Genomic DNA, 27,242 nt, shown 5'->3' with positions numbered 1-27,242 from the left:
CTCTTGGGTTGTAGTGTAAGGCTATTTTAAGCAATATCATTGAATGATCGGTTTTGTACCCGGGCACAATGTCTGCCAGGTTGGTATCACAGATTAAATCTGAGCTTATTAAAAAGAAATCAAGTCTGCATTGAATTTCTGGCTTCTTCCGGCGCCATGTATATCTGTGTTTATCAGCGTTCAGCGTTCTCCATATATCAGTTAAGTTAAGTTCTTCGCAATTTTGATTGATTATTTTCAAAGCATTTTGGTAGGTTCTGGGAAGGCCGCCCTTCTTATCCTCCTTAACATCCAACACGAGATTGAAATCACCTCCCAAAATTATTTCTTCGCACGCAAAATCGTGTACGTGATCAAAAAACTTGTTTAAAAAAGGATGGGTCGTCTTCATTAGGAGCGTAAATGTTTGCCAGGGTGAAAAGTTTTTCGTCAGTTTTAATATCGCATACAATATAACGTCCGGAGGGGTCCGAAAAGGTTTTCAAAATATCAAATTTAAAATTGTTGTTAAAGAGAATACAAACGCCTGCTGAGCTTCCTGAAAAGCAGCTAAAGAGCGCTTTATAGCCCCATTCAGATCTCCACGTGTCAATAGTTGCCTCCGTACAGTGTACCTCTTGTAAAAAGACCTGTTACTTGTGATACATGAGCTGTGACCTGAGGAGAAGAGCCATCACTATAATACACGGCAGTAGTATGACTACTGAAGTAAGTGCAAGCAGAGCACCGTCATGCAAATCGGTTTTCCGATTTTCTGTACGATTCTATGCTGCTGTCGTGCTAAAGTCAAATTTCATTTGATCAACTGAGTTGGCACAGCGGCATCACTGCATTATAAATGCACCTTACGTTTGACAAAGCTCTTCAGGAAAACCCTTATTTCACTGTATTGGTAACGCATCATGAAATAACCTAATATTAAAGCCCAGATAGTAAAGCTTGAACATTGCACCAGCTACAATATCTTACTTGAATGTGTTCGCCACTATCCCGAGTATCTCCTGTTCATATTTTACTACCGTCGGCTCGCTACTCCCATCTCTACTCTTCTTTTTTCGTTGTTTTACTCTGAGCAAAAGGTTTGGAGTAGAGTATCGATCACCGCATACCGCATGGCAGTATGGATCGTCCGGACGAAAAGACAGTTCTAATCTCCTCCCAGGGCTGGAGTAAGTTTTTGCCACAGTTTCTTCCCCTCCTAGTGTTTCGAGCATCTGGTTTTCATCTTTGATGTATCCTGGATACTCAATACCGACGAATTTAACTTGATTAAATGTTATTCGTCCACTATTTGTCGAAGAAACATCCTCGTTTCCCAAGTCCTCGTCTGACTTTTCCGCCATATTGAAATTTATGATGGTCTACCGCTGACCTTGGACCACATTACATTTTCAGAAAAACGTACAGGGAGTAGCAGGGAGGGGAGGAAGAAATATGGTGAAAAACTTTTCCTCCCTTAAAGTGTGGGAACAATCATTCTTTTACTCTTTAATCAAATAAATCAATTTTCCAAAGAAGGTTTAAGATAAATTACAAGGGAATTTATTCTACACACACACGATCACCTTCCTGAAAAAAAACTGTACCCTCCTACCCTCCCCACACCACTCTGACTCACGTTGGGATGCTTCTTTGGGCCGTCAGTTTAACTGGTCAGCGGTGAAATCCAAGATGGCGGACAATGTGGAGGTACCAGGGGAAGTACAATGCGCCTTGAGTTACAACATTTTGGCGGAATGCTCCACCAGCAAAGCTCGAACTGCCATCCTAACTTTACCGCATTATGAAGTAGAAACTCCTGTATTTATGCCAGTAGGAACACAAGGTACTATGAAGGGATTAACAACGAAGCAGCTTACAGATTTAGACTGTCAGATTATTCTTGGCAACACTTATCATCTGGGAATGAGACCGGTAATTTTGTACTAAAGCTTGCTCTATTTTTCAGTAACGTATAAAAAACATGGACCCCCTAAGACTAAGTCCACAGAGGTGGTCCATGGACCTCTTAGTGGACCGACGCACCCGGTCCATAGAATTTTTACAAGAGTTCTAAACGAATTTTAGGAACCTGAAAAGGACCAAACTTGTCAATTTATTTTATCAGGATTAAAGGCTCCTCATCTTACAGTGCTGTCAACTCTCCCGAATAATCCGGGGGACTCCAGATTTTGGACCGTATCTCCTGGTCTCCAGATTAGAGTCTGATATCTCATGGATAATGGCCAAAATTGCTATTTCTTGTATAGACTCGACTATCCTACCATAAAATTTCAAATATTTTGCGTTGTTTGAGCTACAACGGGAAGGTTTGTCCCTGAATTTGGTATGCCACTGTAATTTAAGCAATGATGTGGCCAAATATGAACGGTTTATGTGCTAAGTACGTCGATTGGAATCAACGAGCATTTTTCACACAAATGACATCATACTCATCTGTTGTGTGATATGATGTGATCCATTATTTCTTCCCTATCAATTCTCAACATTTGATGACGTTGGGGATTGACAGCCCTGTCTTATACACTTGCTCAACTTTTTTCTGAATGCCATACAATGGGTTCGGTTTAGTCTGGAAGGAGAAACTATTTAAAGGGGACGTGAGGGGAGGTAGGGAGGAAGTATTCAGTTATGCAGCTTTTCTTGTGTGTGTGTCGTCTAGTTGCATGAAGATGGACACAAAAATGGCTGCGTAGGAAGACGTAATGCATTATGATTGAATACCCACCCCAGACTTCCTTCACCTTGATAGCCTAGGATGGAAATGTTTATTGGTTGGTAAACTTATCGAATCCTGCTCACGACTCAAACACAAAATGACCTGCAAATTATCAAACAATGTGGTTGGTCAGACTTCTGACAAGTTTGCGTACACTTACAGGTTGGTTTATGTAAATTGCTATTCATTCTGGTCGAGAATGTTGTCATTGCAAACTTGTGCACATTAAGCTTCCTCCGCAGTCTCATATGCAGCCGTTTTTGTTTCTATTTTCTCACATGAAGTGAAAAGACCAGGAAGAAAAGAAAGCCACAAATAAAGCCAAGCTTGCTTTATTTCAAAAACAAACTGTAAGGGGGTCGTGGTGGAAAAGACCTCTCCCTTTCCACCCCATCCCTTAAGTTGAGGTCCTAAATTAAAATTATCTCCTTGGTACAACTGTATTGTGGGACATGAAACACCCAATAATGATTGTGTGTAGGTTTAATCGTATGTTTATTTCCCCTTATTAACGTGTTTTGGTGTTATTCTATTTTATCAGGGTACCAAGATATTAGAGAAAGCTGGAGGACTCCATGGCTTTATGAACTGGAAAAGAGCTCTCTTAACTGTAAGGGCTGCTAATGTATTTCAATAGCAAAACAATATTTTCAATTAATGGCAAAGCCTGAATTTTCAGGCTTTGTTAATTTATTTCATGACTGCAAAAGTTGCATCTGTAACTGCACTGATCTTCTTTACTATAATTCTTCATCACACAGTTCTAATTACATGATTTTATATAATTTTATTCATTATTTCATCATTATCCTCTCCTGGGCTTATAAAAAACCAACTAAACGACCAGCTCACAGTTGGCTTGTTAGCTCAGCTGGTATTGCAGAGGTCAAGAAAATAATCCCTAAAGGTGAACTCTAGGTGTCTTTTCAAGAAGGTGTCCATAAAATGATGGTTCACGAAGCAACACAAGTGCTCTCGAATAGCCCAAAGCTATCTCAGCAAACTGTTGGGCTTGTATGTTTCCGTATTAGTTTATGATGGGCAGAAACATCTGCCCAGATAATGTAAATATATACATGTAGTGGTAAAAAAGAGGATTGGTAGGCCTGTGTGACTACTCTGGGCCAGCAAACTTTGGGAACCAGACAAGAACTTTATTTATACCATACACAGAAAAAAAGACATTAAAAAAGGACAATACTTCTTATCTAAGGTACAAGCCACCTGTAGAAAATAGCAAAAAAGCTAATCTAGCTAGGAGGCATTATACATTAATTCAGAATATTAAAGAGGTTGTTTCATGGAGGCACAAGTATAAAACAATGTAAAAACAAACAAACAGACAAAGAAAAAAAAGAAAAAAACACATGTACAGACTTGAATCACTGAAAAATCGAGGAACTGGAGAAAAATTAATATTTGAAAGAAAGAACATAATATGAACTGAAAATAGCCTTTTTCAAGGACTGTTTAAACTTGCGAAGATAGAGTAAGGTATTTAACCCATTCGCCCCTGAACCGCCCGTAACCGCCCGTGCGGATCCAGGTCCTTTCTACCCATTGTGACGTCATCAGTTTTAACGGTCAAGGACAACTTTCTTCACTAACTTGTGCAGAGTGAAGAGATCTTTCAAACCATACCAGAATGAGCACAATTCAGTCAAGGACACCGGAGAAACAAGCAAAAAACCACGTGACATTGACCTGAAAATCTCCATGAAAATCTTGTTCCATTACCCACCTACCTTTCCTTTCGCCTAATCCTAAGATGCTAAAAGCTTTCCTAAAAACTCTTCCCACCAAAATCAAGCCTACTAAATGCCCAGCAAGAGAAAAAAAAAATGAGGCAAGAAAAGCAAAAAAAGAAGGGAGGAGAGAAAGCGAAAAGTAAAAGTGTCGAAATTTTGCTTTCTGCGCATGCCCGAACTTTGCAAGCTGATATTTTCCATCTGGATCAGAAGGCTGCGAAGTGTTCGACCTGTAAACCAGTTTGTGGTAAGTTTTAGCTCTTTATAGCACGACAGTGACCAGAAAACCTCTCGACTAGCTTCAAAACGCGTTTTTCGGCAAAATCTCCAGGAGCAAATGGGTTAAAGCTGTTTTAAAATGGTAACAGAAACATACTGGTGCAGTTTGGCTAAGATCCCAATGCCTCTGGAGATTTCCCTGCGTAGAGCTGGTGAATGTGAAAAAAAAACTATGACTACTATGACTACTCCTACAGCTGTAGGTATTTGATATGATCTTTTTGTTAAATGAAGTTATGATTTATTCTTAAAAGGATGGTTTTAATCAATTTTTTCGGAAACGGATGGAAGACAACAAAATTTGTTTTGTCAATATTTAAAGACAATCTGGCAGTTATGGAAATTTTTTAATTCTTGATTCACTGTTTCTAAACATTCCAATAAATTTGAATCATCAGGGAAAAGGTGAAATTCAAATACAGTAGAGCAGTTACTAAAATCATTTATTTAATTATAGAAGGAACTAAAGGGGGCCAAGATCTGAACCCTGAGGGAAACCACAAATTGGGAACAGTTTGCCTGAAGGCCCTGGTTTATTTGATTTTCATCTGACCCTGAGATTGTTGGTTCCTTTCATTGCTTTACCATGTGAGTTAATGGTGGAGCCAAAGTGCACATCATAATATTTTATTTAGGTTGCCAATATTAACAGACTTAAATTTGCTGTTATTATTAATTTTGTAACATGCAGGACAGTGGTGGATTTCAGATGGTATCACTCTTAAAGTTAGCTGAAATTACTGAGGAAGGTGTCAAGTTCCAATCACCTCATGATGGAAGCGAAATGTTACTCACACCTGAAAAATCAACTGAGATCCAGAATTCTATTGGAGCTGATATAATTATGCAACTGGATGATGTGGTCAGCAGTACCACTACAGGTGAAATGCTAAGAATACTGATTTTATTATTAAATGCAAAAAATTCTGTTTCATAATGACAGTTACATCAAAAACTTATTAACACCCTTATGTAACAGGGTTGGTACAGAGTCTTGAATTTGTGAAAGTCTTGAAATTTACCCAGCAATTTTCCAGACCTGGAAAAAGTCTGGAAAAAAGAGATATAGTCTGGAAAAATGGTAGAAAGTCTTGAGTTTTTCTTTTTGCAAAGCTACAACATGTGCTTTATTAGTGTCTGGAAAAAGGCTTGAATTCTGGATCCAAAAATCTGTACGAACCCTGTGTAAACGTAGAAACATAAAATTGCGTCTTAATCACTTAAGGTTAGTAGATACAGTTAGTGATAAGTGTATCCAAACATTTAGAGCACAGGACTTACAAACTAGAGTCCCCGAGACCTTAAGCTGTCCACTAGCTGGATATATTGCTGGGCTAACTGGCTCAAAGTAAATTGCTGACAACATACTGATTAATCATTATAAAAGGTCCCAGAGTAGAGGAGGCTATGAAGCGTTCTATAAGGTGGCTGGACAGATGTGTTGCAGCACATGCAAGACCAACTGAACAGAATCTGTTTGCAATCATTCAGGGAGGACTGGATCCTGAATTGAGGAGGACTTGTGTAGACGGTAACAGTAAAGCTTGTCTCGTTCTATAGTAACTATTATCTCTCATTATTATTATTATTATTATTATTATTATTATTATTATTATTATTTGAAAGCATTTCTGCATTTATGATTGGCTCCAATCCCACTACTAATTCTTCGTAATTAGCTATCACTGACCAAATTTGGAAGATGCTTAAGTTATACGATCACTGACATCAGTGATTGTACATGTATATTGCAAATTATCCCCTATTCACATCACGACTAAAAAAGATAGCAAGAATACACAAAAATACAACTCCATGGATGACAACTGCTTTTCGAGAATATTGGAAAGAAAAACCATTCATTCATATTCTGAAACTGACAAGGAAATCTTTTGGATAAAAGTCTTTACACCTGCCAAATTTCAGACCTTTTAATAGGCATGTGTCCTATGCTTGCGGATTGATAACCTTCACTCACTTTCACTCATGCCTTTTGACCACCTTCTCACACCTGGCATAAAAGTTGTACTATCACAGGCGTAAGTGACTTATTTTTGGGAAATATGTAAAATGAAATTAATGTGAACCTGTAACAGAAAAGATTGTTGAAGTGAATGATCATATTTTCCCCAAATCTCTGATAGTTAGAGACTCCTGTGTGGGGCATAATCACTTTCTTGAGAACTCCGGGAAACTTCGGAAGGCCTTCAGAAGCCAGCCATTGAAGCAACCAGATATGACTGGGTCCTCTAAGGTCCTGTTTTCATGGAGGTGGGCAACCCCAGGTAGGTGAGGCAACCTGCTTAGGTGGGGCAACCTACCTGTCCATATAAACTCTCAAATGTTTACCTCACCTATCATACAAACGTGATCAAATTAAAATGAGACATTATATGGAAAGGCGGATTACGTCACCTACCTGGGGTCCCCCACCTCCACGTAAACAGGCCCAAGGCACTTTCAGGAAATGAGTCAAAAAATAGAGAGGAGAGGTCGTTAGGTCACATTGCCATGGTATCAAAATTTCTGGATGAAATAAACCGAAAAGGTGAATTCGCACTGTTTCAAACTTCATCAATCTTATTCAGTTTCATTTAATTTGTCAACTGTAGGCGAAATTTTCTGGGGTTGAATTCGAAAAGGACCGTATCTAAGTTTTGAAAAAGAAAAAGAAACTTTTTGTGTTGTCTTCACCTACTTTACAAAGCGGGGGCATGAAACTACGAAGTTTCATGAAGCGGTCGTGCAACGACGGCTAAGAAATGTACAAAAAAAAACGTGCTGCACGTGCAAAGTTGTTATTTTGCTGATCTAAACCTTTTGTTTTTTTCCCGTTCTCGTTGCCGTCGCCGTCGTCGTTGCTTAATAGTGAACTTACGCAACAGGACGGGAGAGGGAAGACGACGGCAAACCTTGTGTGACAAGCGTGACAATAATTTTGCTTTTGCTTTGCTTCCGCCAAACTTCACATTCCTTTGAACAGATCTTTTTGTAGAAGAGAAAGAAACATCAATTTTAAGTGAATTCTCGACAAAACACGCAAGTAATAGTCCCGTCACGTTTGTCACGCTCAAGCGTTTTGCCGTCCTCTTCTTTCCACCGTCCTGTTGCGTAAACTCACTAATCTCTATTGTTGTGATCCATAAATTTTATTATCGTGGTAACCTGACGTCACACCAGGCTCCTCTCTACTGGCAGGCATATTTAAGTGGTTCTCGACTGGTAGATCAGAACACACGCTTAAAATTTCTTCAAAATCGATAGCAATTTGTTCCAATAACAATAAATTGCAGTGTATGATAGTGTTTATCTTGGGTACGTAAAGAAAGTAATCTTAGTGAAAGGAAAAAGTCATTGATAGTCGCTGTCCACTATTAGCTCTAATCCACTGTGTGATAAACGGGAAATTTAAAGCGTTATAACCTGAAAGTGACGAGAAAAACGAAGAAAAGGGAAAGAGTCCACATAGAAAGGGGCGGTTGGCGTGAGAGTAGGATGCAGAAAAGAAGATCAGTAGCTCTCCAGACATGGGCTGTGCTTGAAAAACAAAACAATAGATGATTCAAAACAAACAATACCTCTAGCCCTAAAAGCAAAAGAAGCTACTGCTTATTTAGGCCACTGAAAATAGAGACGTGGAAGAGCTATTGTACTTCTCGCAGAAAGTGGAAATTTTCCGTTACCATTTGCTTATCCTCCCTAAATTCAAGCGTTTGAGTATTTCAAGAACTAGGCACTTTCCGCCATCTTTTATTTTCACCAAAGGTGTAAATATGCGGACGCGACAGAAAAAAATTTTTTTTCGCGGCAAACCTTGGTCTAAATATAACCCAAAGTGTAAATACGCTGCAGTCCTGATAAGTGGGAGATGGAGGCTCCAGAATATAGGCTCCTGGTATGACTTACATGTATTCAATAAAGATCGTATTATTTTACTCACCAGAAATGGTAAAACGCAACACACCCGGTATAGCTATTGGTGGCTTAAGTGGTGGAGAAGAGAAGTCATTGTTTTGGAAAACCGTTTCTCTTTGTACAGATCTGCTACCAAAGAGCAAACCAAGATATCTTATGGGGGTAGGGTAAGTCATATGACCGAAATTAGCCGTGTTTTAACAAGGTTGAATCACCCACCATGTCTTTGGGGTCGTGGAGCAGGGGTTTCAATTGACTGGCGTATTAGTTTTTCATGTATGATGTTATTTATGGGACCAAGCTTGTTCCAATAGATAAACTGTCAAACTGTTCGTGTGGTCCGTTGTAAAACGTGAAATTCAATACTAACAACCCTGCTCTCGACAAAGCCATCTTCGTCATTTTTTACGCTGCTTGCAAACTGTACGGTATATTACCAGCTGATTACAGCACACTTTTTCCATCTGGAATGGGAAAACGAGATTTCTCTCCTATCCCCTAGGGCTTGCTCGATGGCTACCTCTACAATCTCAACTTCTTCTTTTTAGGTTTGTCTGGGGGAATGAAACGACTCTTCAACACACCTATTGTTGATAGTAACTTAAACATGAAAATTATCTGGGTAAATTTTTGCCGAGGTAAAACTGGTTACACGATGCAACGCAGTTACACTGACCTAGGTAAGGTTGCCTCGTGTACCTAACCTTGGCCGATGAAGCGCAACGTTTCTTTATTGTTTTAGTCTGAAAAATGGAAAGCAGGTTACAAAGGTAGCCTTCTGGTGACACTTCTCATTTGACCACCAACCAAGGTCTTTAAAACTTTAAACTGGTGAGATCATGTTAGAGCTGTGATTAAAATCCTCAGTTCAGATGATCGCGTCATTTGACGGTGACGTGAAGTCGTTAGCCTTGTCTCCTTCATCTTCGCACATCAGTTGGAAGAGAATGCTAAACAACCCGTGAAATTGTTCAAAAAGAGTAGGGGAAGTAGGCCACAGTGTCGTGGTGTATCTGACATGTGCCGTCATTGGTCTGGGTAGGCGAGGTGAGATCCAACATGGACTGAAGCGGCTGCATAGTGCGCCTTTACATGCTGACGTCCGATCTCACCTCTCTGGTTTCTCCGCAATTCAGCCATTGGCTGCAAGTGAGGAAAGTTGGCACCGTTTATTTATTTATTTATTTGAGTTCGTAATAACGTCTATCATACCACTGGTTTTCGCCTTACCTTCGCCGTTCTGTTGATTTATTTCTAGTTATGCGGTGGATCTGGTGGTGTGTTGTGCGTTAGGAGTGGACATGTTTGACTGTGTTTATCCGACTAGAACCGCGGTGAGTAGTCTCTGAAAAATGCTGCATATTGATATTTAAACAAACAACAGCGGCCATCTGCGTAAACTGTCTTTACTGATGCGCCAATTAATTAGCTATTAATTCGAAACTTCAACATCCCCTTCCCTTCATTTTCCTTCCTCCCTCTCAACGTCGTAACAGGACAATGCCGGGCTGTTTAAACTCAGTAAACGGCAACTAATTTGTAAGGCCCCATATAGCCTGTTCACACACCTTCTGGTTTTCTCTTTAAAGATTGTCGAGTGCGCGTATGGAAATAAAAACCGCGAGGACTTTATTCACCGTAAGTGCAAGGGAGTGGTGGTGGCAAAAAGAGAAGTCTTTATCTCGCGCGCTCGCTTCGCTCGTGTGCTATCGAATTATTAAAAAAAAAAAAAAGAAAGAAAAACGTCTGTCGACAGGCTAGGTCCCGTCAAGGGAGAATGATCTTTGGCCCCGTAGAGGTAACTACCTTGACATCTATGATTTTGGATCGACAACTGAAAACACAAAATTTAACTGTCCATTATACTTAACACACTATCGTTTACTTTCATTACCTAAATACACGCGGTGAGGTAGACGTAAGTTTGTTTCCCCTTTTTGTGTTTCGTTCCGTTTAGACTTTTTGTCACTCAAACTTTCATTAATAAAACCCTATCGAACCCTATTTCTTAGCTGTTTGTATAAAGTAATTAATTTACCTTTTCTAAAGCCCACCCCCTTCCCCTTAGTTTGGGGCAAAAAGTGTACGTATTATGCACTATATATTCGATCGAAGCTTGAATCTGATTCCTACTAAAATGGCGGAAACGCGCTCCTACACGCGTAAAACTGGAACCGGTGATTTGATTAGCCAAACTTATATTAAATAGATCGTCTTGTAGTTTTGCTGTCTTCCGTTTTCACTCAACATTGAACCCGAACGCGAGTAAAATAAAAGGAAAATTTTGATCCTTGCGATTAGCCATTATGATTATCCTTGTATGCGTGGTTATGCTTGTGTTCAGGCCGTTTTTACAGCGTTTTTGCTTGCCTCATCTGGAAAAACCAGGCCTTACAGAATTACCTTGCAAAATCTGTCTCACATTGCAGAGATTTGGCACAGCATTAGTACCGTGGGGTCAACTACACTTGAAACATAAGCAGTATGTTACAGATCTTAAGCCCATCGACAGAGACTGTGGATGTTCAACTTGCAAGCATCATTCTAGAGCATACATCAATAGCTTACTGGGAAGGGAAGAGGTGGCTTGTCACTTAATAACTATACACAATATATATTATCAGGCAAGTATTCTGTGTTAATAAGGCCCAGACGACTCGCGTTCTAACGCTTCCTGAAATGTTGGGCGCAACATGTTTCCTCCACGTGACAGCTTACATGTATACAGCTATTTCGAGAAACGTTGACGGAAAAAACAAGCACGTGACAACCCCAAAAGATAATATGCGATATGATCAATACACTGTTTCTGACACTGAAGCTGTCGAAGCTACTTTTGTTGCTTGCTTTTAACACTCGCAAATATACGTCCATAGCCTTCAAATTTCTTTGAAAAGCAGTGAATACAAAACCACGCCCAATACCTTTCGGGATTGTCTCGAGCACTTTTTCCAACAACCTTTCTCGAAATAGCTGTATATAGCTGCCAGTGCGAGGTGAAGTAGATTGCTTAACAGCCCGTTTTTTGCGTAGGTCAAGAACGCACGGATTCGTGAGTCAAAGTGGATTTCCACTGTTACGTAATTTTTACCTGCCTGCGGACGTAAATTTTACGCGCAGGTCGCGTATAAACGTTACTGTTGAACCTCGCTCAACTTTTACATTTACCCGCCTTTCTTCATAAATTGTCTCTATTTTATTAATGCACGTAAATTACGCGACAGTGGAAATCCGATTTACGATCATTTCGCCAACGTCCTGTTCGCTAACTTCGAACTGTTGGAACTGCTTCACAGTCAATCTTTTCCAGCTTTCTTCACCACTACAAATGATTTTGTAGCAAACTGAACTACCTAGATCCTAATATGCGATCCTCCGGTGGTAACAATTTCTTTCAGCTTCAAGGGGAATAATCATCAAAGTACTAACCATTTCTCTGGTTTAATGAGCGCAATTAGAGGGCTACCTGGATCCACAACTGTAGATTTCATATTAATTGTTTTCATCAGAAGTTTGCAATCTCTTTCGCTTGGGTACATGTATTATTGGCAAGCAGTCGAGTATAACCTGATTCTCAGACGCTCCAGTTCGCTCGCGGCCACACACTCTCTCCTTTCCATGCTGTAGAAGGGAGATTGTGCATGGCTGCGAGCGACCCGGAGCTTCTGAGAATCCAGAGAATCAGACTTTAAAGATTGTCGCTGGAGATGGTTAAGAAAACCAACCTCAATAAGAGAACTAGAACTAAAGAGCCTATAAAGTTGGAATTTTTTTTCGCTTAAGTAGCCTGTTTTAATCTGTTTTAGATGCAGCTGATGCGAGACATAAGAGAAAGCATCAAGAAGGACAATTTTCCTGAGTTTGTTCAAGGCTTCATGAACAAAATGTTCCCAGATAAAAGTTATCCAGACTGGGCTCAAAGTGCCCTAGCTTCTGTCAATATATTTTTGGATACTCAGCAATACGACAGGGAACAACAAACAATGCTTAGAAGAAAACATGATCTGGATAGGTCCACAGATGAATATATCGTAAATTCGTAAGAAGAGTGAAATAGGGATTGCAAAAAAATTTGAAAAATAATACTAACAATAAATTATTGAAATCTTGGATCTTTATTGACATTACTTCTCACAAATATATTTTATATTTTATGGGTTGTTGAGAAGTGGCAATACTTTCAGTGATATGTGATGGTGAATTTTAAGCTAGCCTGTTCCAGGCTCCAAGATAGCTGGGCCTGGGGTAGATCAAGAAAAGATGAACAAAACCCGCATGGGGGCTGGGGAGAGATGGAGAAGTGGAGCCTGTAAGCATTGTTTTCAATACTTTATTCCGGTATGCCAGCTCCTGGACAGGTATACCCTATGATTGGTCAATTGTGAAAGTTTTCTTCAACACTTATGTCAGTCATTTGGCTTCACACAAACAGAGTCTAACAAACATGTAAACCCTCCTACAAAGCACCTTTCAATGTTTTGACATTTTGACATGAGGAACGGTTTTTCAGGAAGTGGGCGGGGTTGGGGAAAGATTAAGGTATTTAAAAAGACGAATACAGATTCTTCTTCTTCTTACTACTGTTTTTTGCTCGTTCAATGTTTCACTGCCTGCTTGCTATTTTCACTCGTCTGCACTGACCGAGAGCCTGGCACAGACTAATTTCAAGCCTAATGATTATATGAGAATGATGTTATTTCGGTCGGTGACACTAGCAATGCAGAAAAAAGAAGATCAAGTTCTCCCGACAGGATTTGACCCCATCACATTCTGGTTTCTAGTCTAGATGCTCTAACCACTTTGCTACAGCAGACTTATGGGAACTAAAGCCATTAAACTACGGTGACAAATCTCATACATAGTGCTAGGACTAGAGTGGTGGTAGGTGGCTTATTAAATATGATTTAAATGCTATTCGCCATTTGCGCATTTTCCATAACACACCTTGTTTGCCCCCCAAAACTTTGCATAACCTTTGTTTTTTATTTCTCCTGGGTATTACAATCGTCCCAAGACAAATAAAAGACAATGCTTATGCAAAATTTTGGGGGGAACAAGGTGTACCAGATACTATGGGAAATGTGAAAATGGCGAATGGAGAATTTTAAGGTTGGTGAATATATGAGAAAGAAACTGGCAAAACAAGACTTAGCATTAACAAAAACTATGTTGCCTTCGATGATCAACATCATCAGCATAAACCTCAAAAAATTATTGAGATGGGTGGTGCTTGTTAATATTTTGCTCCCACCAGCAGTGTACATTTAAAAGAGGTATTCTTTCAAACATAAACATCAGAGCTAGCAAAGGAAGTGGCAGTTTTAAAGTGAAAATCAGTTTCCAACAGACATCTGTACACCAAAGGTTATCATTTCACCTTCCAATGTAACAGCAGCATCTATTGTACAACTTCAATTTAGTAGCTAAATGGAAATTACAAAATACTCAGCTGAATTCAGCTTGCTAATGCATAAATCAAATAAAAATGAAATTTGGTACATGTAAATATACACGTAATCTTGACCAAATTTCATTAACATGTAATCCTCATTCACGTAACAACATTAAAGTTTACTGATATCTCCATGAATCTCGAGCACGCTTCCTAAATTTCTCATAGAAGAAGTCATCAGTTGCCTTTTCAGCCTTATCACCAGTTCTTTTCTTGCTTGGTATAGGTTCTGATCTACTTGGCACTGTAGCAGAATCATTTGCCTTCACCGTTGCTTTGTTGATTGCTTTCTCTTGTTCCTGTGCCTTGTCTTTTGCTGCTGCAGCTCTTTTACTTTCAGCATCAATGACTTTTTGCTCATCAAAAACTGAAAACCAGTTATGGTTTATTCTGTTAGTAAGGGTTGATACAATGTATATTTAATTTAATAGTTATTGTAGTACCATAAAGTTCCGATAGTAACGACCTCCCAAAAGTAGCGACCCCCCGAAATTAACGTCAATTTTTTGTGGCCGTTAGTAAATCCCGAAAGAAGCGACCCCCAAAGGCTGCTAATTCCAAAAGTAACGAGGGTCGCTACTATCGGAACTCTACGGTAGTGTCACAACTCTCTATTAGTTTACAATCTCATTTAATTGGACCTCTTCGTGTCAAAGCTCTTCTGTCTTAGGGCTACAGTGTAGTTTCCATTAATTGTAATCTTTGTTAGTTTATTAATTTCTCAAGCAATATTGCAAGGCCTTGTAAGAGCTATGACATCTGATAATTAATCCAGAAATAGACCTTTCTTACAAAGACAAGGATGGTGCAAGCAAATCTTAAAACTGACCAATGGTGGAACACCAAGTCAAGCAATAGAAATCAGGTTCAGACCTTTTACGGCGCTTTCACTTTTGACATTGCATTGTCTTTACTACTAAATCTTCCAATCACATAAATAAACACCCACCAATATTTCACTCTTATACATTAAAATATACAGGGAGATTCCATTATACAAAAGGAAACTTACATCTACTGTGTAACATGAAATTCACAGCCATGTTAGTAGGCACCATTTCAGTAGGACCTCTTGATTTCTTATTCCGCTGTTCCTCTAATACTCTCTGCTTGGCTTCTTCAGTGGCCTCAATGTTTAGTATTTTGGCTTCAATGCCAAGATCCACTTCAGGGATTCCAGATAGCATCTGATTGGACAGCATCTCTTCTGAAGCCATTATCTTTGACCTTACATTGATGTTTTCTGGAACTTGATACAACAAGTCTTCTTTCGATTTAGGTCTGTAAAGAATTTCAGTCATCATTAATCTTCTCAAATGAAAATAAAACTACACATTAAAAAAAAACAACATAAGATGAGAAAACTACATAAAAATAATAGTTGCAACTTGTACCTATCAATTCGAAACTTCACTTCAAAACCATCACTTCTTAATTCCCACCTGTTTATTGCCATTTGTTTTTACAATAATTTAACATAGTAAAAGTCACTCATAGTATTCATAGCACTGTTGAGAATATGCCACACAGTCTCAGTCTGGCAATTTTTCCCATTAACCCATTAAGTCTCAACAGTGACAAAGATCAATTTTCTCCTAACAATATCCATACACTGTCGAGAGATAAGTTATGAGAATAAAAAAAATGATCACCCAAGAGAAAATGCCTTGATCTATTATCAAATTCTCACAACTAATTCTTTAAAGAAATGTAAGGAGATCAGTTTGGAGAATTTCTACGTGGATACCAGGGCTTAAAGGGTTAAGGAGCTTATGCAACTGCAATAGCAACAGAAATGAGAACTTTAAAACAGTAGTACATGTACATTCAATAAACAAAACAGCAACTCTGCACACACATTACAGTTTTTCGTACAAGCCTTTGCTGTCACTACACTATTACTGAATGAAATTTCCTCTTTGATGTTTTAGGGAGTAGTACTATTGATAACAAGGAATAATCTTGACGAGTATATGGTTCAGTTAAACTGAACATGACAATGCTATCTGGCAAGTACAACCAATGAGACTAGCTTTAGCTTAACACATTTCAGTTTTGACTTCAGCAACTATTCCAGGCTCAGTCTTCATAGCATTCCCTTTTTTTCTTTAGTTTTCATAGATTTTTGCATGTCCACTCAATCCACTGAAGAATGATATCTTTAACTAACAATTGCTATTGATTATCAGTTTACGTATTAACTACTGTATGCCCGGTACAATTGACAAACTGGACAAGATGGAATAATAGCAATGAAGTCTGAAATAGTGTGAATCCATTTTTTTGATTGACATCTTTAATAGACAATATTCGTATTCCTCGACGGTCTTGCGACGAGTAATCATGCTGAGAAGTCTCTTGTCCCATGGCCATCGGGGAATACATATACTGTCTATTGCTGACACCATTGTGGTTGCATAAGCTCCCTATTAATACCTTTGATACTGAAACCACCATTAAATCTCTAAAAGAGTTTAAAACGCGCCATTCGTTTGATACTCTTTCGAATGGCTGCTTAGTGACAACGTTCAAACAAAATGTACAAGCAATGTGCTCTATCAAATACCAGCGTTTTATAAATACCTACTTGCTCTGAACAGTCTTCTCGAGTTGAACGCCTTTTCGTTTGGCCATTTCTTCTTCAATGTACTTTAACATGTGCGTATCTTCATCTCTTCTGTTCGTCTCGGCCGCAAAATTGGCTCCTAAGTTGATAGACTTTTCTTTGTCTTCCCCTTCTCTGTCCCTATTTCTATCCTGAATCAAGCTGTTCAACTCCACAAGTCCTCCTGTCTTCAGTTTAAAAGGATCACTCTCTACCTCTTCTTCTGGGGCAAGTTTTTTTCCTAAAGCCAGCGCAGCCGCCGATACACCGCCTCGTTTCTTCCGAAATCCCTGCAGTTCTTTTCTTTCCTCGATCGCGTCGGTCACTGAGGCTGGCTCGTGCTGTTCATCGCCCTCTTCCTCTGTTTCACGGCGCTTTCTATAATTCCTTTGAGGCATTTTCGATAAAATTTACGACACCTGAACAACAACGAACGACGCCATGTTTGCGAAAGTTTAGAATAATTACCAATGCGAGAGACTGGTCTTGAATTTGATAGTAGGTACGTCATGTATGGGGTAACGTAGTGTTGCATATGATTCGAAAGAATGCAAGATGGCGGACACAGATGAAAAAGGCGACGAAGATAAAAGAGACCCTCTATCTTTCTTCACTGCTGGCGATTCTAGTTCTGGTTCGGATTCAGATAGTGATGGAGAGACTGAGAAGGATTTTCAAAACAGTTTGAAGTCAAAGACTTCAAAGGAGGAAGTGTTATCACCCAAAACTAAATTGCCTTCGCCAACGACTTTGTTTGCAACCGTCGGAAGACCATCTTTTTTGGAAACAAAGGAGGAGAGTATCGTAGACTGGGATTCACTATCAAAGCGCTATGAACCAAACACATACTCAGCTCCACCCGTGCAGTTTACTTCTGTAGCAGAGAGCAGAGACAGCGAAGAATACGAGGACGCTGTTATCTCGTCTGCTCCTGTGAAATATGGTAAAGAGATGTCTGATATACAAAAACATCTGGTTGTTCACGAAAAGCGATCTGTTACCGCTGCTCTGAACATATTGAACGACAGAGGTGAGACTTAAGGGAACGCTCCAGAATACACTGTCACTCTTGACAATTTGCAGTCGCCATAACGGAAGTGAGACAGGGGCGGGTGACCTTGTTTTGAAACAGCCCTTCCTTCGATCTTATATAAGTTTAGTTATGCTCGTATGCTAAATGATATTTTGTTAGCATAATTTCCAGAAGAAAATGTGTGTATCAAAAACAACTCAAGCGGGCAGTGTTTTTTTATATTTTGGACAACATACAACTACATTGTACTCTTTGTTACTCATCAGTCAGTTACAGCTGTGCCCCTCCCCACCCCATCCCCCGGCTACCGCGGGGCATTTGCTTGCCTTATCAGTCTAGGGGTTGGGCATTAGCTAATTTTGCGTGGCCTGGGGGTTGGGCATTTGCCAACCCCAGGGCCCCAAGTTTTTGACACGCATGCAGTATCCAAACATAACTAAACGTAACATGGAGGATTTTACTGAAATACAAGCTGATCAGAGATTGGCAGATTGGTTCACCTGCCAAGGACAGGAAAATCTTGTGGAGATTTTTGAAGGCATATTTTCTCAATTTTATTTCTCCGTTGTTTATCAAGTTAGAATCACAGAGCGAAATCGGGAGCTATTGATGTGAGTCAATGTATTTTTTTGGGTAGGATTTGAATATTTAGTAGTGATGATTCTACTAATACTACTATGATCTATTATGATCTATCTATTCATATTATTTAACTATTCAGAACAGATAACTTTACGGCACACTATTATAAATTTTAATGTCAATTTATTTTTACCAAGGCAATAAACTATTTAAATCAAGATATTAAGTAACATTAAAATAAGAATCATGAAGTGGTGTATTTGCATGTGAAGTCTTAATAAGTGCTAGAAAGGCAGACGTTAACTGAAACGAAAACCACTAATTATAATGCTTTATGTGGCACTAATTGACTGTTCAATCAATGATCCCCATTGCTGACATTTGGCACCACTCTTGGGAATTTGCTATCCAAGACAAAAAATTGTGAATGCCCAGGGCTTACCCTTGGGGAGCGGGGGGGGGGGACATGGGTGCAGCTGGAATTGACTGATGCATTAGCCTGTTAACATCAAAATTACCAAATAAAACAGTAAAATCATGTCCATTGCTAGCATCATTCTATAGAATGAAAAGTCTCATCAAACTTAACTTACAGTGCTGACATCCATACTTATTTTGCTGTTTTAGAGGAAAGTGCTCCAAAGAAGCAAAAGACAGAAAATTTCAGACAAAAGGAGAAGAGGAAACGAGATCAAGGGCAATCTGCACGAGGAAAGAGTTATGTGGAGGAAGAGAAAAGGATTCTACGCCAAGAGTTTTCAGCAGAGTGAATTGTACTGTATACCCATGTATAAAACTGCAAACACCTGGACTTGTTAAAACAGATCAAAGTTAAAAGTTTGGGACAATGAAAAAAATCAGGCTTTGCAATGATTATGGTTATCAGCCTATGCCCTCCTTGACCATAGAAAAATAATAGCTATTTACAAAAACTAAGCAAAATACTTGGATCCTTATAATTTTTTGCAAAATTGTCCTCCTACTACCACTCCGACCCAACAATTTACCCTCCTTATGAAGTTAGTGGTAACACTGGGTTAGGGATGGGGTACAGCTGAAAGAGGGCAGTTTCCCAGATTTGTAGACTGACAATACTTTTGTTGTCATTTTCGTTGGTCAAAGTTCAATAAAAAACAACAACAAGTTTGAAAACTGAACTGCTCAAAAGATCATTACTTTGAGAAACGAGAAAATTGTTACTTTAACTATTAAATATGCATCCTTTCTTATGTTTCCACTACTGGTGAATCAACTCATCCCACTAAGTAAAACAAATAGTGTGTCAGACATTTGACCCCAGTGTAATGGCCTCCAAGTACAAGATTTCCTCTTCACTTCTGACTCATCCCCAGTCGTCTCTCACAACTCAGTTCTCCCTAGTGGCACACGCAGTATGATGGGAAAAAGAAAAGCGGCGGGAGTCTTCCTCTCTTCTCCCTTCCCTTTGCAAAATTTACAAACTTACAACAATTCCAATTTTGTGCAATTTCCCGAATTCCAGACAGAGAGGCAAAAAAAACCGCATCGAGTGCCCAAATTTTGTTGAATCCCGCTTCTCAGGGAGCAGTAGAATCCCGTTTTTCATCAAGATATTTTACGTTTTCCAGAGCCGCGCACCGTATTTTGGCCAAATCCCGGATCCCGAAAATACCCTTTCAAACCCTGTGCTATGGCCTTCCGAAAATTACAGAATTTACAGACTTGACGGTCTTTCGTTAAAAACCTTCTACGAATTTTGCAAATTTTTTTCTCTTTGTAAGGTAAGATATTGCAACACATTCTCAAAGCGGCGCTGCTGATCTCTATGGTCACCTGCATCGACTCTATGGAAACCAGCCTTGGGGAACTTCTTTTAGCGATCGTATCGATTCTATGGAAACCAGCCTTGAGGAAATTGATTTTCGCACTGGTCACGCAACATGCTCGAAGCTATGAAATAATTATCGTTAGAAAGAGAAAGACTGAGACGGGACAACAGTTTAATGATGGCCTAGCAAGGTTAAAGAATAGGTGAAGATTTATACGACCGTGTCTGCCGGGCTAGGTACCTTGTCTGGGCTGGCTGGGTTGTCATGTAATGACAGTTGATTTTCGTTGCATTTAACTGCGCTTTAGAGATCTCGGCCAAGTGGTAAACCGTGCTAATCAGACCCTAAGAGAGTTGTGTCGGTAACTCCTCTTTCCCTCGCCCGTGAATTCTCTCGACCCCCCAAGTGCTTGCCCACTGGCTACTCCCTGTTTATAACCGGGGACCTGGTGGCTTAGAGATAACCGGCCTTTCAACAACTGTGCTCCACTAAGACGGGAAATAATCTCATATGAAAGGCGTCCGTGAGGTCCGCAAAATGTCTGTAGCGTAACTGTAAAGACTTAGTTATTAACTCTGTTGGTTAGAGCTCTTTGCTCTAGCAAAACATCATTTTATTTTCAGTTATAACATAGAGATGATGACACTGTGAAAGGCAAGGAACTCTGGAAGGTGTTAATGTTGAGTTAACGTCTTCGAATTAAATTGATCAAAATCTGCGTGTCAATAACTATAGGACCCTCCAAGAACACTTAGCTTCTTTTGTTGAGGACAAAATATTCACAAAAGAAACCAGCTGGCCGTCTGTACACTATGGCCATGCTTTATCTGTCTAGCTATGTCTTCATAGACGTCAGTACTGCTTGCTCTCAGTAATTTTCCCTGCTAGCAGAGGCCTCTTTTTCCTGGTATTCGGCAGGCGTATTCATGGAATCAGTAATTCTGTGACTATCTATACCAATCATGGTGGAAATAAAGCCGGCCTCCACAATGAAGTCCAATAACTGTGCCAATTTGAAGTTGAAACAACTTGGGGCCTTGCCGTGGGTTACCCTAGCGCCAGGGGTAACCGTACCCTGTCTGCTTTGAAAATACATCCCCGCTTGGTTAAAAAAGTGTTAAGATACGTCCAGACAATAAAATGAAAATAATTTGAGGACTTTGTGCAAATGATCAAATTTCGTCATAGACTGCAAAACAGTCGTTTTTCTTTTCTCAAAATCAGTAAAGAAATCGGTAAAGCGTGCCGTAAGAGTCTTACGTGTGAGGCCTCTCTCGCCAGGTCTCGCTCTCTGTTTTCAGCCTCGTTCGAGACCTTTTGTTTGACTGCTCGCGTGTACTTGAATACGCAAAAATACGGACTGTTTTGCAGTCTACTTTCGTCATCATAACCAATACTTTCTCCGCTGAAAGCCACGCACCCTTGGGGGCGGAGGGTCCATTGGAGGGGGAACCAACTGCTCGCAGCGCACAGTACATCGTCATTGTCATTATCACCATTCCATTTTAGTCAACATGCATCGAAAAAATTAATAAATATAACAACACTACTATTATTGACAATTTTAACCACGCGAATAATCAACACTACTTCGCATGAAGCATCATAGTACTTAATTAACTATTTTCTTTATCTGTTTTGTTAAACTGCTCATAACCATTTGTGTAATGTCCTAACTAACCAGAAATACAGTCAAAGCTCCCATAAGCGACCACCCAATATACGAAGAGTTGGTGGTCGCACATTCACAGCGGTCAAACGAGTGAAATTTGCAAAAGTTAAGCGAAATACTTCAAAGTTAAGGTTGCTACTTTCACTATCGAAAGTTTAGGGTAGTACCAACATCCTGTTAGTTTACTAAACTTTTTAAAAGTTTACTAAAAAAGTTCTAAGTGATTGAAAACCGATGCTGACGTTATTATCGGCGCCATTTTCAAACATGATTCTCTTTTAGTGCGAAGCGTTTTCAGCGAAAAAAGCTCAAAATTTTGAGAAAAATGGAAAGATAGTTATGTTGACTAACTGATTTATACGTCTTTGCCCATTTTTCTCTAACTGGTAAATGAAATCCCAGCAATAAAAAGCAAAAATAACGATTTAGACGTTTGACCGCGGTGGTGGTCGCACATGGGTGGACCCTGTCAACAAAACGTTCTCAAGTTAAAAGATTCATGTATTTTGTGCCCTCCTGGCCCCGTAGGTATAGGATACAAAGTCGTTCCCTCCAGGCTCGCTGCTGTGACACACATTTCCCACATACGTCACATCCACATATTTTCCTTTCTCTTTCTGGATAACAAATCGCACTTTCACATTGCACTCTGGTCGCTTGCATTCTGCGGCCCCTCTGAAAAAGACCGCTGAGTAGATCTTGCGCGAGTTTTCTGATCTCACGTGATTATTTTTGAAGCGCAGACTGCACCATGGGTTGCTCTCTTTAACTTTGTTGACGAAAATTTTTCGCCAGTCCCCTGAGAGCAGTCGACCACCGCTTGGAAAAGTACTTATTGGAATTCTGTTCCAGTCTTCTTTAGTCAACTTAAAAGTTGCAGTTTTGCCATCCATGTTCACTTGGAAGTATTTTTCTTTTTCTCCATCATCATCGTCAGATGAATCTAAATCGACCACGTTATCCTGTGAAAAAGGCACTGCTTTGTGAGAAGACTATCTAAATATGATAAAAATTGTTTGTTATGATTTACAGCTGACGCCACTGTGACTGCTTTCCCCGCGAAATGACGTCTGAGGAACGACTTCAGAAAGGCCGTACTGCGGACGTGCCACTAAACAAATCTGGGTAGTGACTCTGATTGGTTGAAGCCAGGACGAATCGAAAGTACTGGGTAGTGACACGTCATCAGTATGGAATTTTATGGAATTTCTGCACTCGTTCCTCCGATGTCATTTCGGCGGGAAACCAGTGGTCGCGAGGCGAAATGTAGGCTGTTTTCTCAGGCTACGTTTTAGGCGGCCCCAAAGTTAATGAATCCTTTCTCAAATAAACTGAACAAACAAACGATAAAACTCCGCTTGAGCACTTACCTTCTGCCCATCTGACCGCTCAGTAAAGGATGCATCTACCTGGAAAAGGGAGAGAGCTTTCAATAAAAATAAACATAGCAGGAAGGTTTGTCTCCCATTTATATTTTTTGAATAACACTGCAACTGACTAACATTTCTGTAAGTTAACTGAATGATTGTCAAAAAAAATGCGTGCACGTATTTAGTTGTTACTACGACAGGTTTCAAGACTCAAATATGAAGATTTTTCAAGCGAAATAAATAGTGTAATTACAAATAAATAAGACATAATATAAGGCTTATGTATCCTTTATGGGGATGAGAAGAAGGGCTGGAAGGGAATTTTCTTTTCAATTATTGATACCGTAAAGTGAGTCAAACTCTCTGGAAAAATAAGATAAAAACAGTTTAACGTTTTTATTTAAAATTACAGGTAAAAAACATTCTTGCACAGCTATTCAACAGTGCAAGAATGCAAATCAACAATGAAAAAAAGGAACTGCTTGCAGACCGTGTAAGTAGAACAAAATAACAAGAAGAGAAATGAATCTTGGTCCACTAAGAGGGGAATCTAGTATACCAGAACAACCACTTTCTGCGTTCGCAAAATAAGTTAAGGGAAGCGAGATTTTGCAAAGGCAGAGGGTTAGTAAGACAGAGAATGGAGAGGGGGGTACACCGCGTCGCCGAAGGGGAGGTGGGAAGGTAAAAAATTATGGCTCATCCACGGTGTAAAAACCTGTGAAACTCACGAGTGACGTAAAACAATGAATACAAAGAAGCCACTGAGAAGTCAACACAATAGAGCCAAGGAAAATAGTAGCTAGACCGAGGTAAAACCAAAATTATAACCCGGCTAAGAAAGGCCTTACTTGGCAAAAGAGACTGAAATCGCGGGAAAGATGGCTTAAATAGAAAGAGGGACTCCCCTGAGACTTCCACTCGATTGTCTGTAATTCCCTGGGGTGCTACGAGGATACCAGTATGGCGCGCAGGCAGAATTCGTGGCTATTCTAACCGTGAAAATAGGAGTGGGGCTTCACTTTAATCTTCAGGCTCAAAAGAACTCTTTAAGCTCTTTCTTATGACAACTTTAAACTGCCAAGTTATATTTTAGAATTAATTACCTTCAGTGGGACATGGGATTCTCTGGAAGATATATTACTCCAGCTTGCGGGAACCATGATCACTGAGGGGCGTTGGTTTTCTGCAGACGGTGCAGGGTGGGCGCGTGGCTGCTCCTGACGGTACGACTGACAACTACTGGCGCCGCCTCTTGTGAGGTTTTTTGATATCCCGGAGATAAATTTCTGCGAACATTGCTTTCCTTTCTCATTGAGGAAAGATATTTCAGGCTTGCATACTCCGATTTTATTCGCAAGGTCGTCCTGTTGGGCGATTTCCTCCATGACACGGAAGTGTTGTGGTGTGACTGTGAAATGAGAATTTGGCGTAGAGGGCCTTATATTGTAAACATGATAACATGGAATAATTTCAAGGGAGCTATTGTGAAAGGAATAATTCTCGGTTTCATGTCGGTGGACTGACCCATTTTTGCTTGTAGCACCCATGTCTGGAAATTGATCTCTCCTCGGTAACATTGTACTCTGAAAATTACTTGTCTCGCGGGTCGGGTGGAACCTCGACAAATGCCTTTTTGGTGCGGTTAATTTAGTGAACTGGTTCCTTTTTAAAATGCCTGATCCATTTGTGAACAACGTTTTCCTATTCTGTTTAATTGGCTGCTCTTCAGATAACATTTCCTGGTGTTTGCTGTGCCCAGAAGTTTGGTCACTTCCTTGTTTAAATGAAAATTGACATTGTTTTTTGGTTAGAGCATCAATAAAAGCCTTCACAGCTTTTGCGTTGTACGGATTCTTATAAACTTGGCTTAATTGAATCCGTGACTCGTCTTCTTTGGCGTAAGAATTGCCTCGTGAAGGAAGTGGCTTAATAGCTGATTTAAAAGGTGGCGAATTTTTCTGGTAACTGGACATCATGTTGCTCATTTGATCATAGGTATATTCTTGAGTGCTCTCTTCTCCGGAAAAGGGTACTGGATAAGCTGATTTAAGTGCCATTAAAGTTGCCGTACTACAACTAGTTGAAGTCATTGTCTCTCTGTTTCGGCGTACTAAATCGTCCTTGAACCTTTTTCTGTCAGGCAATATTCCTTGAACATTGCGTTTTCGAATATTAGAATAGTCTTCCTCTGGGCTTATTCTCTCTCGCAAAGATACCAGATGTGTTGATGTAAGTGGTGATGAACCAGCTTGGTGATCAAGCCCACAATCACGTGCACGGAAAGGCGCAGGGTTTCCACTTTCTTTGGAGCATTCGAAGGTGTCTGGTAACGAATCAGTTTGGTGACCAAGTTCAAGGTCAGACGCACGAGAAGACACAGGGTTTCCATTTTCCATGGAACACTCAAAGGTTTCTTTGGAGAACAATGTTTTGCTACTTTGTTCGTTGCAAGGTGATCCCTCCGCGTTCCGCTCTTTCTTCACGTAACCGCTTAAAATGTCACGCAGCGAATACATTCTGATGGTAGGTTTTTGTGCGGTGGTTGTGGCCAGGCTAACAGAAGTTAACCTTGGCTGCCTTGCAATTTATCACTTCGATAACAGCTGTAAGGTGGCAAAGGAAAACTGCAAAAAAAGAAAAAAACGAGAAATAATGAATCAATTAAAAAAATATTTAAAATATGCATAATGAAAAAATGGGTCTTTCATTTGCAAGATCATCGTCAGAGAAGTTGATATGAGGATCTAGATGATCAAAATTCGCGTCTATATACTGGTGAATATTCCCATTTAAACTGAAAGATTCTTTTAATAGCAGTTCAGTTTGTTTTTGTTTTGTCTCAAATAAAAACGCAGAGCCTGCCATAGCGACGCTTGATATCTGCATGCTAATATGACTTATTGAAAAATGTAAAGAATCAGAAGGTTGCTGCCTCTCTCTCTTCCTCAGTCTTCAATCATCCATTTTCGTATTTGCTTTCATTTTAGTCGCCATTCTCTAAGAGACTGTAACAGGTTATTATTGAAAGTTTCCTGACTCAAACCTCCGCCGCTCTGTTAAAAACAACCTACCATCCACTGAACAGCTCTTTTCATACTCCTGTCATTTCTTTGTTAAAAAATCAAATTGCTTTAAGGGTTCAGGCAGCACGTGACAAAACAGGAGTTTTAATAAGGCTTTATATCATCAATATTAAAAAACTCAACCGATACAACTGTTAGGATTAGTCTCTGGGGCATCACAATCCAAATGCTGATCTATAGAGAGGCTAAATGATGAGTAGTTCCCATCCCTTACGCTGTTTTTGCCGGAAACTAGAACACACGATCTCCCTCTTTGCACGAGACAAACTCAATCGCACTCACGTGTTCCACTCGGTGCACGTAGTCTTTGGAGAATCAACCAGCTCAAAACAACGCCAAATAAAATTTAGCGCCGTATTGCGTTGTTGTAATAATAAGCAAAAATTACTGTTTCTGAACACTAATGACCTTCGCGGCGACAGCTCTAAAATGCTGGCTACTCCCCGGAATTGAGAATCATAAATTGTTCAGAATTATATACCGCGGCACAAAAAATACGCAGCCGTTTTATAGGGTCGGCCTCTATTTTTGGAAATACAGAAATATACAGGGGTGTCACCTGAAAACCGGAAATGTGTTCACGATGATATGGGGCTTCTTTCAGTTCAGTTTGCGTCAATTCGAGAAATTGTTCAGTTTTATTTGCATCAAAGAATCTGGAGTGTATGGGCTGAATTATTCCAGGGGCACCTAACGAGAATATAGTTCAAAACCACATTAACAGAGCACTGTTGAACGTATTTTAGTATTTCAACGGTAGATATAGGCATATTTTTATCCCCTAAAAATTTTTCATCTGTTCGGCTTTCCAAGCTGAAAGTCTAGTGATCCGAAAATTATAGGGATCAAAACTTACCTTTTCGAAAATTTCAGACAGAAAAAAAGGCTCCCGAAAATTCTACGTGACCTTTTTACGGTGACAAATCCGTTAAAAATGGGCAATTCTACCATTTTTGGGAGGTTCCAAAATCCT

At 39.8% G+C, this 27,242-nt stretch overlaps 5 protein-coding genes across 5 annotated transcripts in view; 2 read left to right on the top strand and 3 right to left on the bottom strand.

Moving 5' to 3' along the window:
* LOC140938178 (general transcription factor 3C polypeptide 5-like) overlaps window positions 1–1,343 on the bottom strand; it is a 10,176-nt gene extending 8,833 nt beyond the window's left edge. Inside the window, exon 1 of the mRNA XM_073387699.1 lies at window positions 970–1,343. Within this exon, the coding sequence (XP_073243800.1) occupies window positions 970–1,343 (374 nt within the window). The remainder of the gene's footprint in view (window positions 1–969) is intronic.
* Window positions 1,344–1,665: 322 nt separating this feature from the next.
* Window positions 1,666–12,722, top strand: LOC140937579 (queuine tRNA-ribosyltransferase catalytic subunit 1-like). The gene is made up of 8 exons (XM_073387135.1): window positions 1,666–1,914; window positions 3,261–3,329; window positions 5,438–5,627; window positions 6,134–6,277; window positions 8,690–8,828; window positions 9,920–9,995; window positions 11,091–11,285; window positions 12,468–12,722. Exons 1-8 carry the CDS (start codon window positions 1,672–1,674, stop codon window positions 12,702–12,704), a joined length of 1,293 nt encoding a protein of 430 aa, XP_073243236.1. The 5' UTR covers window positions 1,666–1,671; the 3' UTR covers window positions 12,705–12,722.
* Window positions 12,723–12,757: 35 nt separating this feature from the next.
* LOC140937578 (splicing factor C9orf78-like) lies at window positions 12,758–17,171 on the bottom strand. The gene is made up of 3 exons (XM_073387134.1): window positions 16,701–17,171; window positions 15,126–15,394; window positions 12,758–14,480 (listed from the first exon to the last, which is right to left on the bottom strand). The coding sequence occupies exons 1-3, from the start codon at window positions 17,114–17,116 to the stop codon at window positions 14,233–14,235; spliced, it is 933 nt and encodes a 310-aa protein (XP_073243235.1). The 5' UTR covers window positions 17,117–17,171; the 3' UTR covers window positions 12,758–14,232.
* An 87-nt stretch (window positions 17,172–17,258) lies between these two features.
* Window positions 17,259–19,513, top strand: LOC140937101 (uncharacterized). The gene is made up of 2 exons (XM_073386631.1): window positions 17,259–17,748; window positions 18,961–19,513. Exons 1-2 carry the CDS (start codon window positions 17,274–17,276, stop codon window positions 19,101–19,103), a joined length of 618 nt encoding a protein of 205 aa, XP_073242732.1. The 5' UTR covers window positions 17,259–17,273; the 3' UTR covers window positions 19,104–19,513.
* Window positions 19,514–22,276: 2,763 nt separating this feature from the next.
* On the bottom strand, window positions 22,277–25,804 carry LOC140937693 (uncharacterized). The gene is made up of 3 exons (XM_073387259.1): window positions 24,290–25,804; window positions 23,184–23,222; window positions 22,277–22,775 (listed from the first exon to the last, which is right to left on the bottom strand). The coding sequence occupies exons 1-3, from the start codon at window positions 25,700–25,702 to the stop codon at window positions 22,311–22,313; spliced, it is 1,917 nt and encodes a 638-aa protein (XP_073243360.1). The 5' UTR covers window positions 25,703–25,804; the 3' UTR covers window positions 22,277–22,310.
* Between the last annotated feature and the right edge of the window lie 1,438 nt (window positions 25,805–27,242).

Source organism: Porites lutea, chromosome 5, assembly GCF_958299795.1.
Source record: "Porites lutea chromosome 5, jaPorLute2.1, whole genome shotgun sequence".
In the NCBI taxonomy this organism is placed as follows: Eukaryota; Metazoa; Cnidaria; class Anthozoa; order Scleractinia; family Poritidae; genus Porites; species Porites lutea.
Note: the sequence above shows the minus strand (reverse complement) of the source record. Positions and strands in the feature narration are given on the sequence as shown.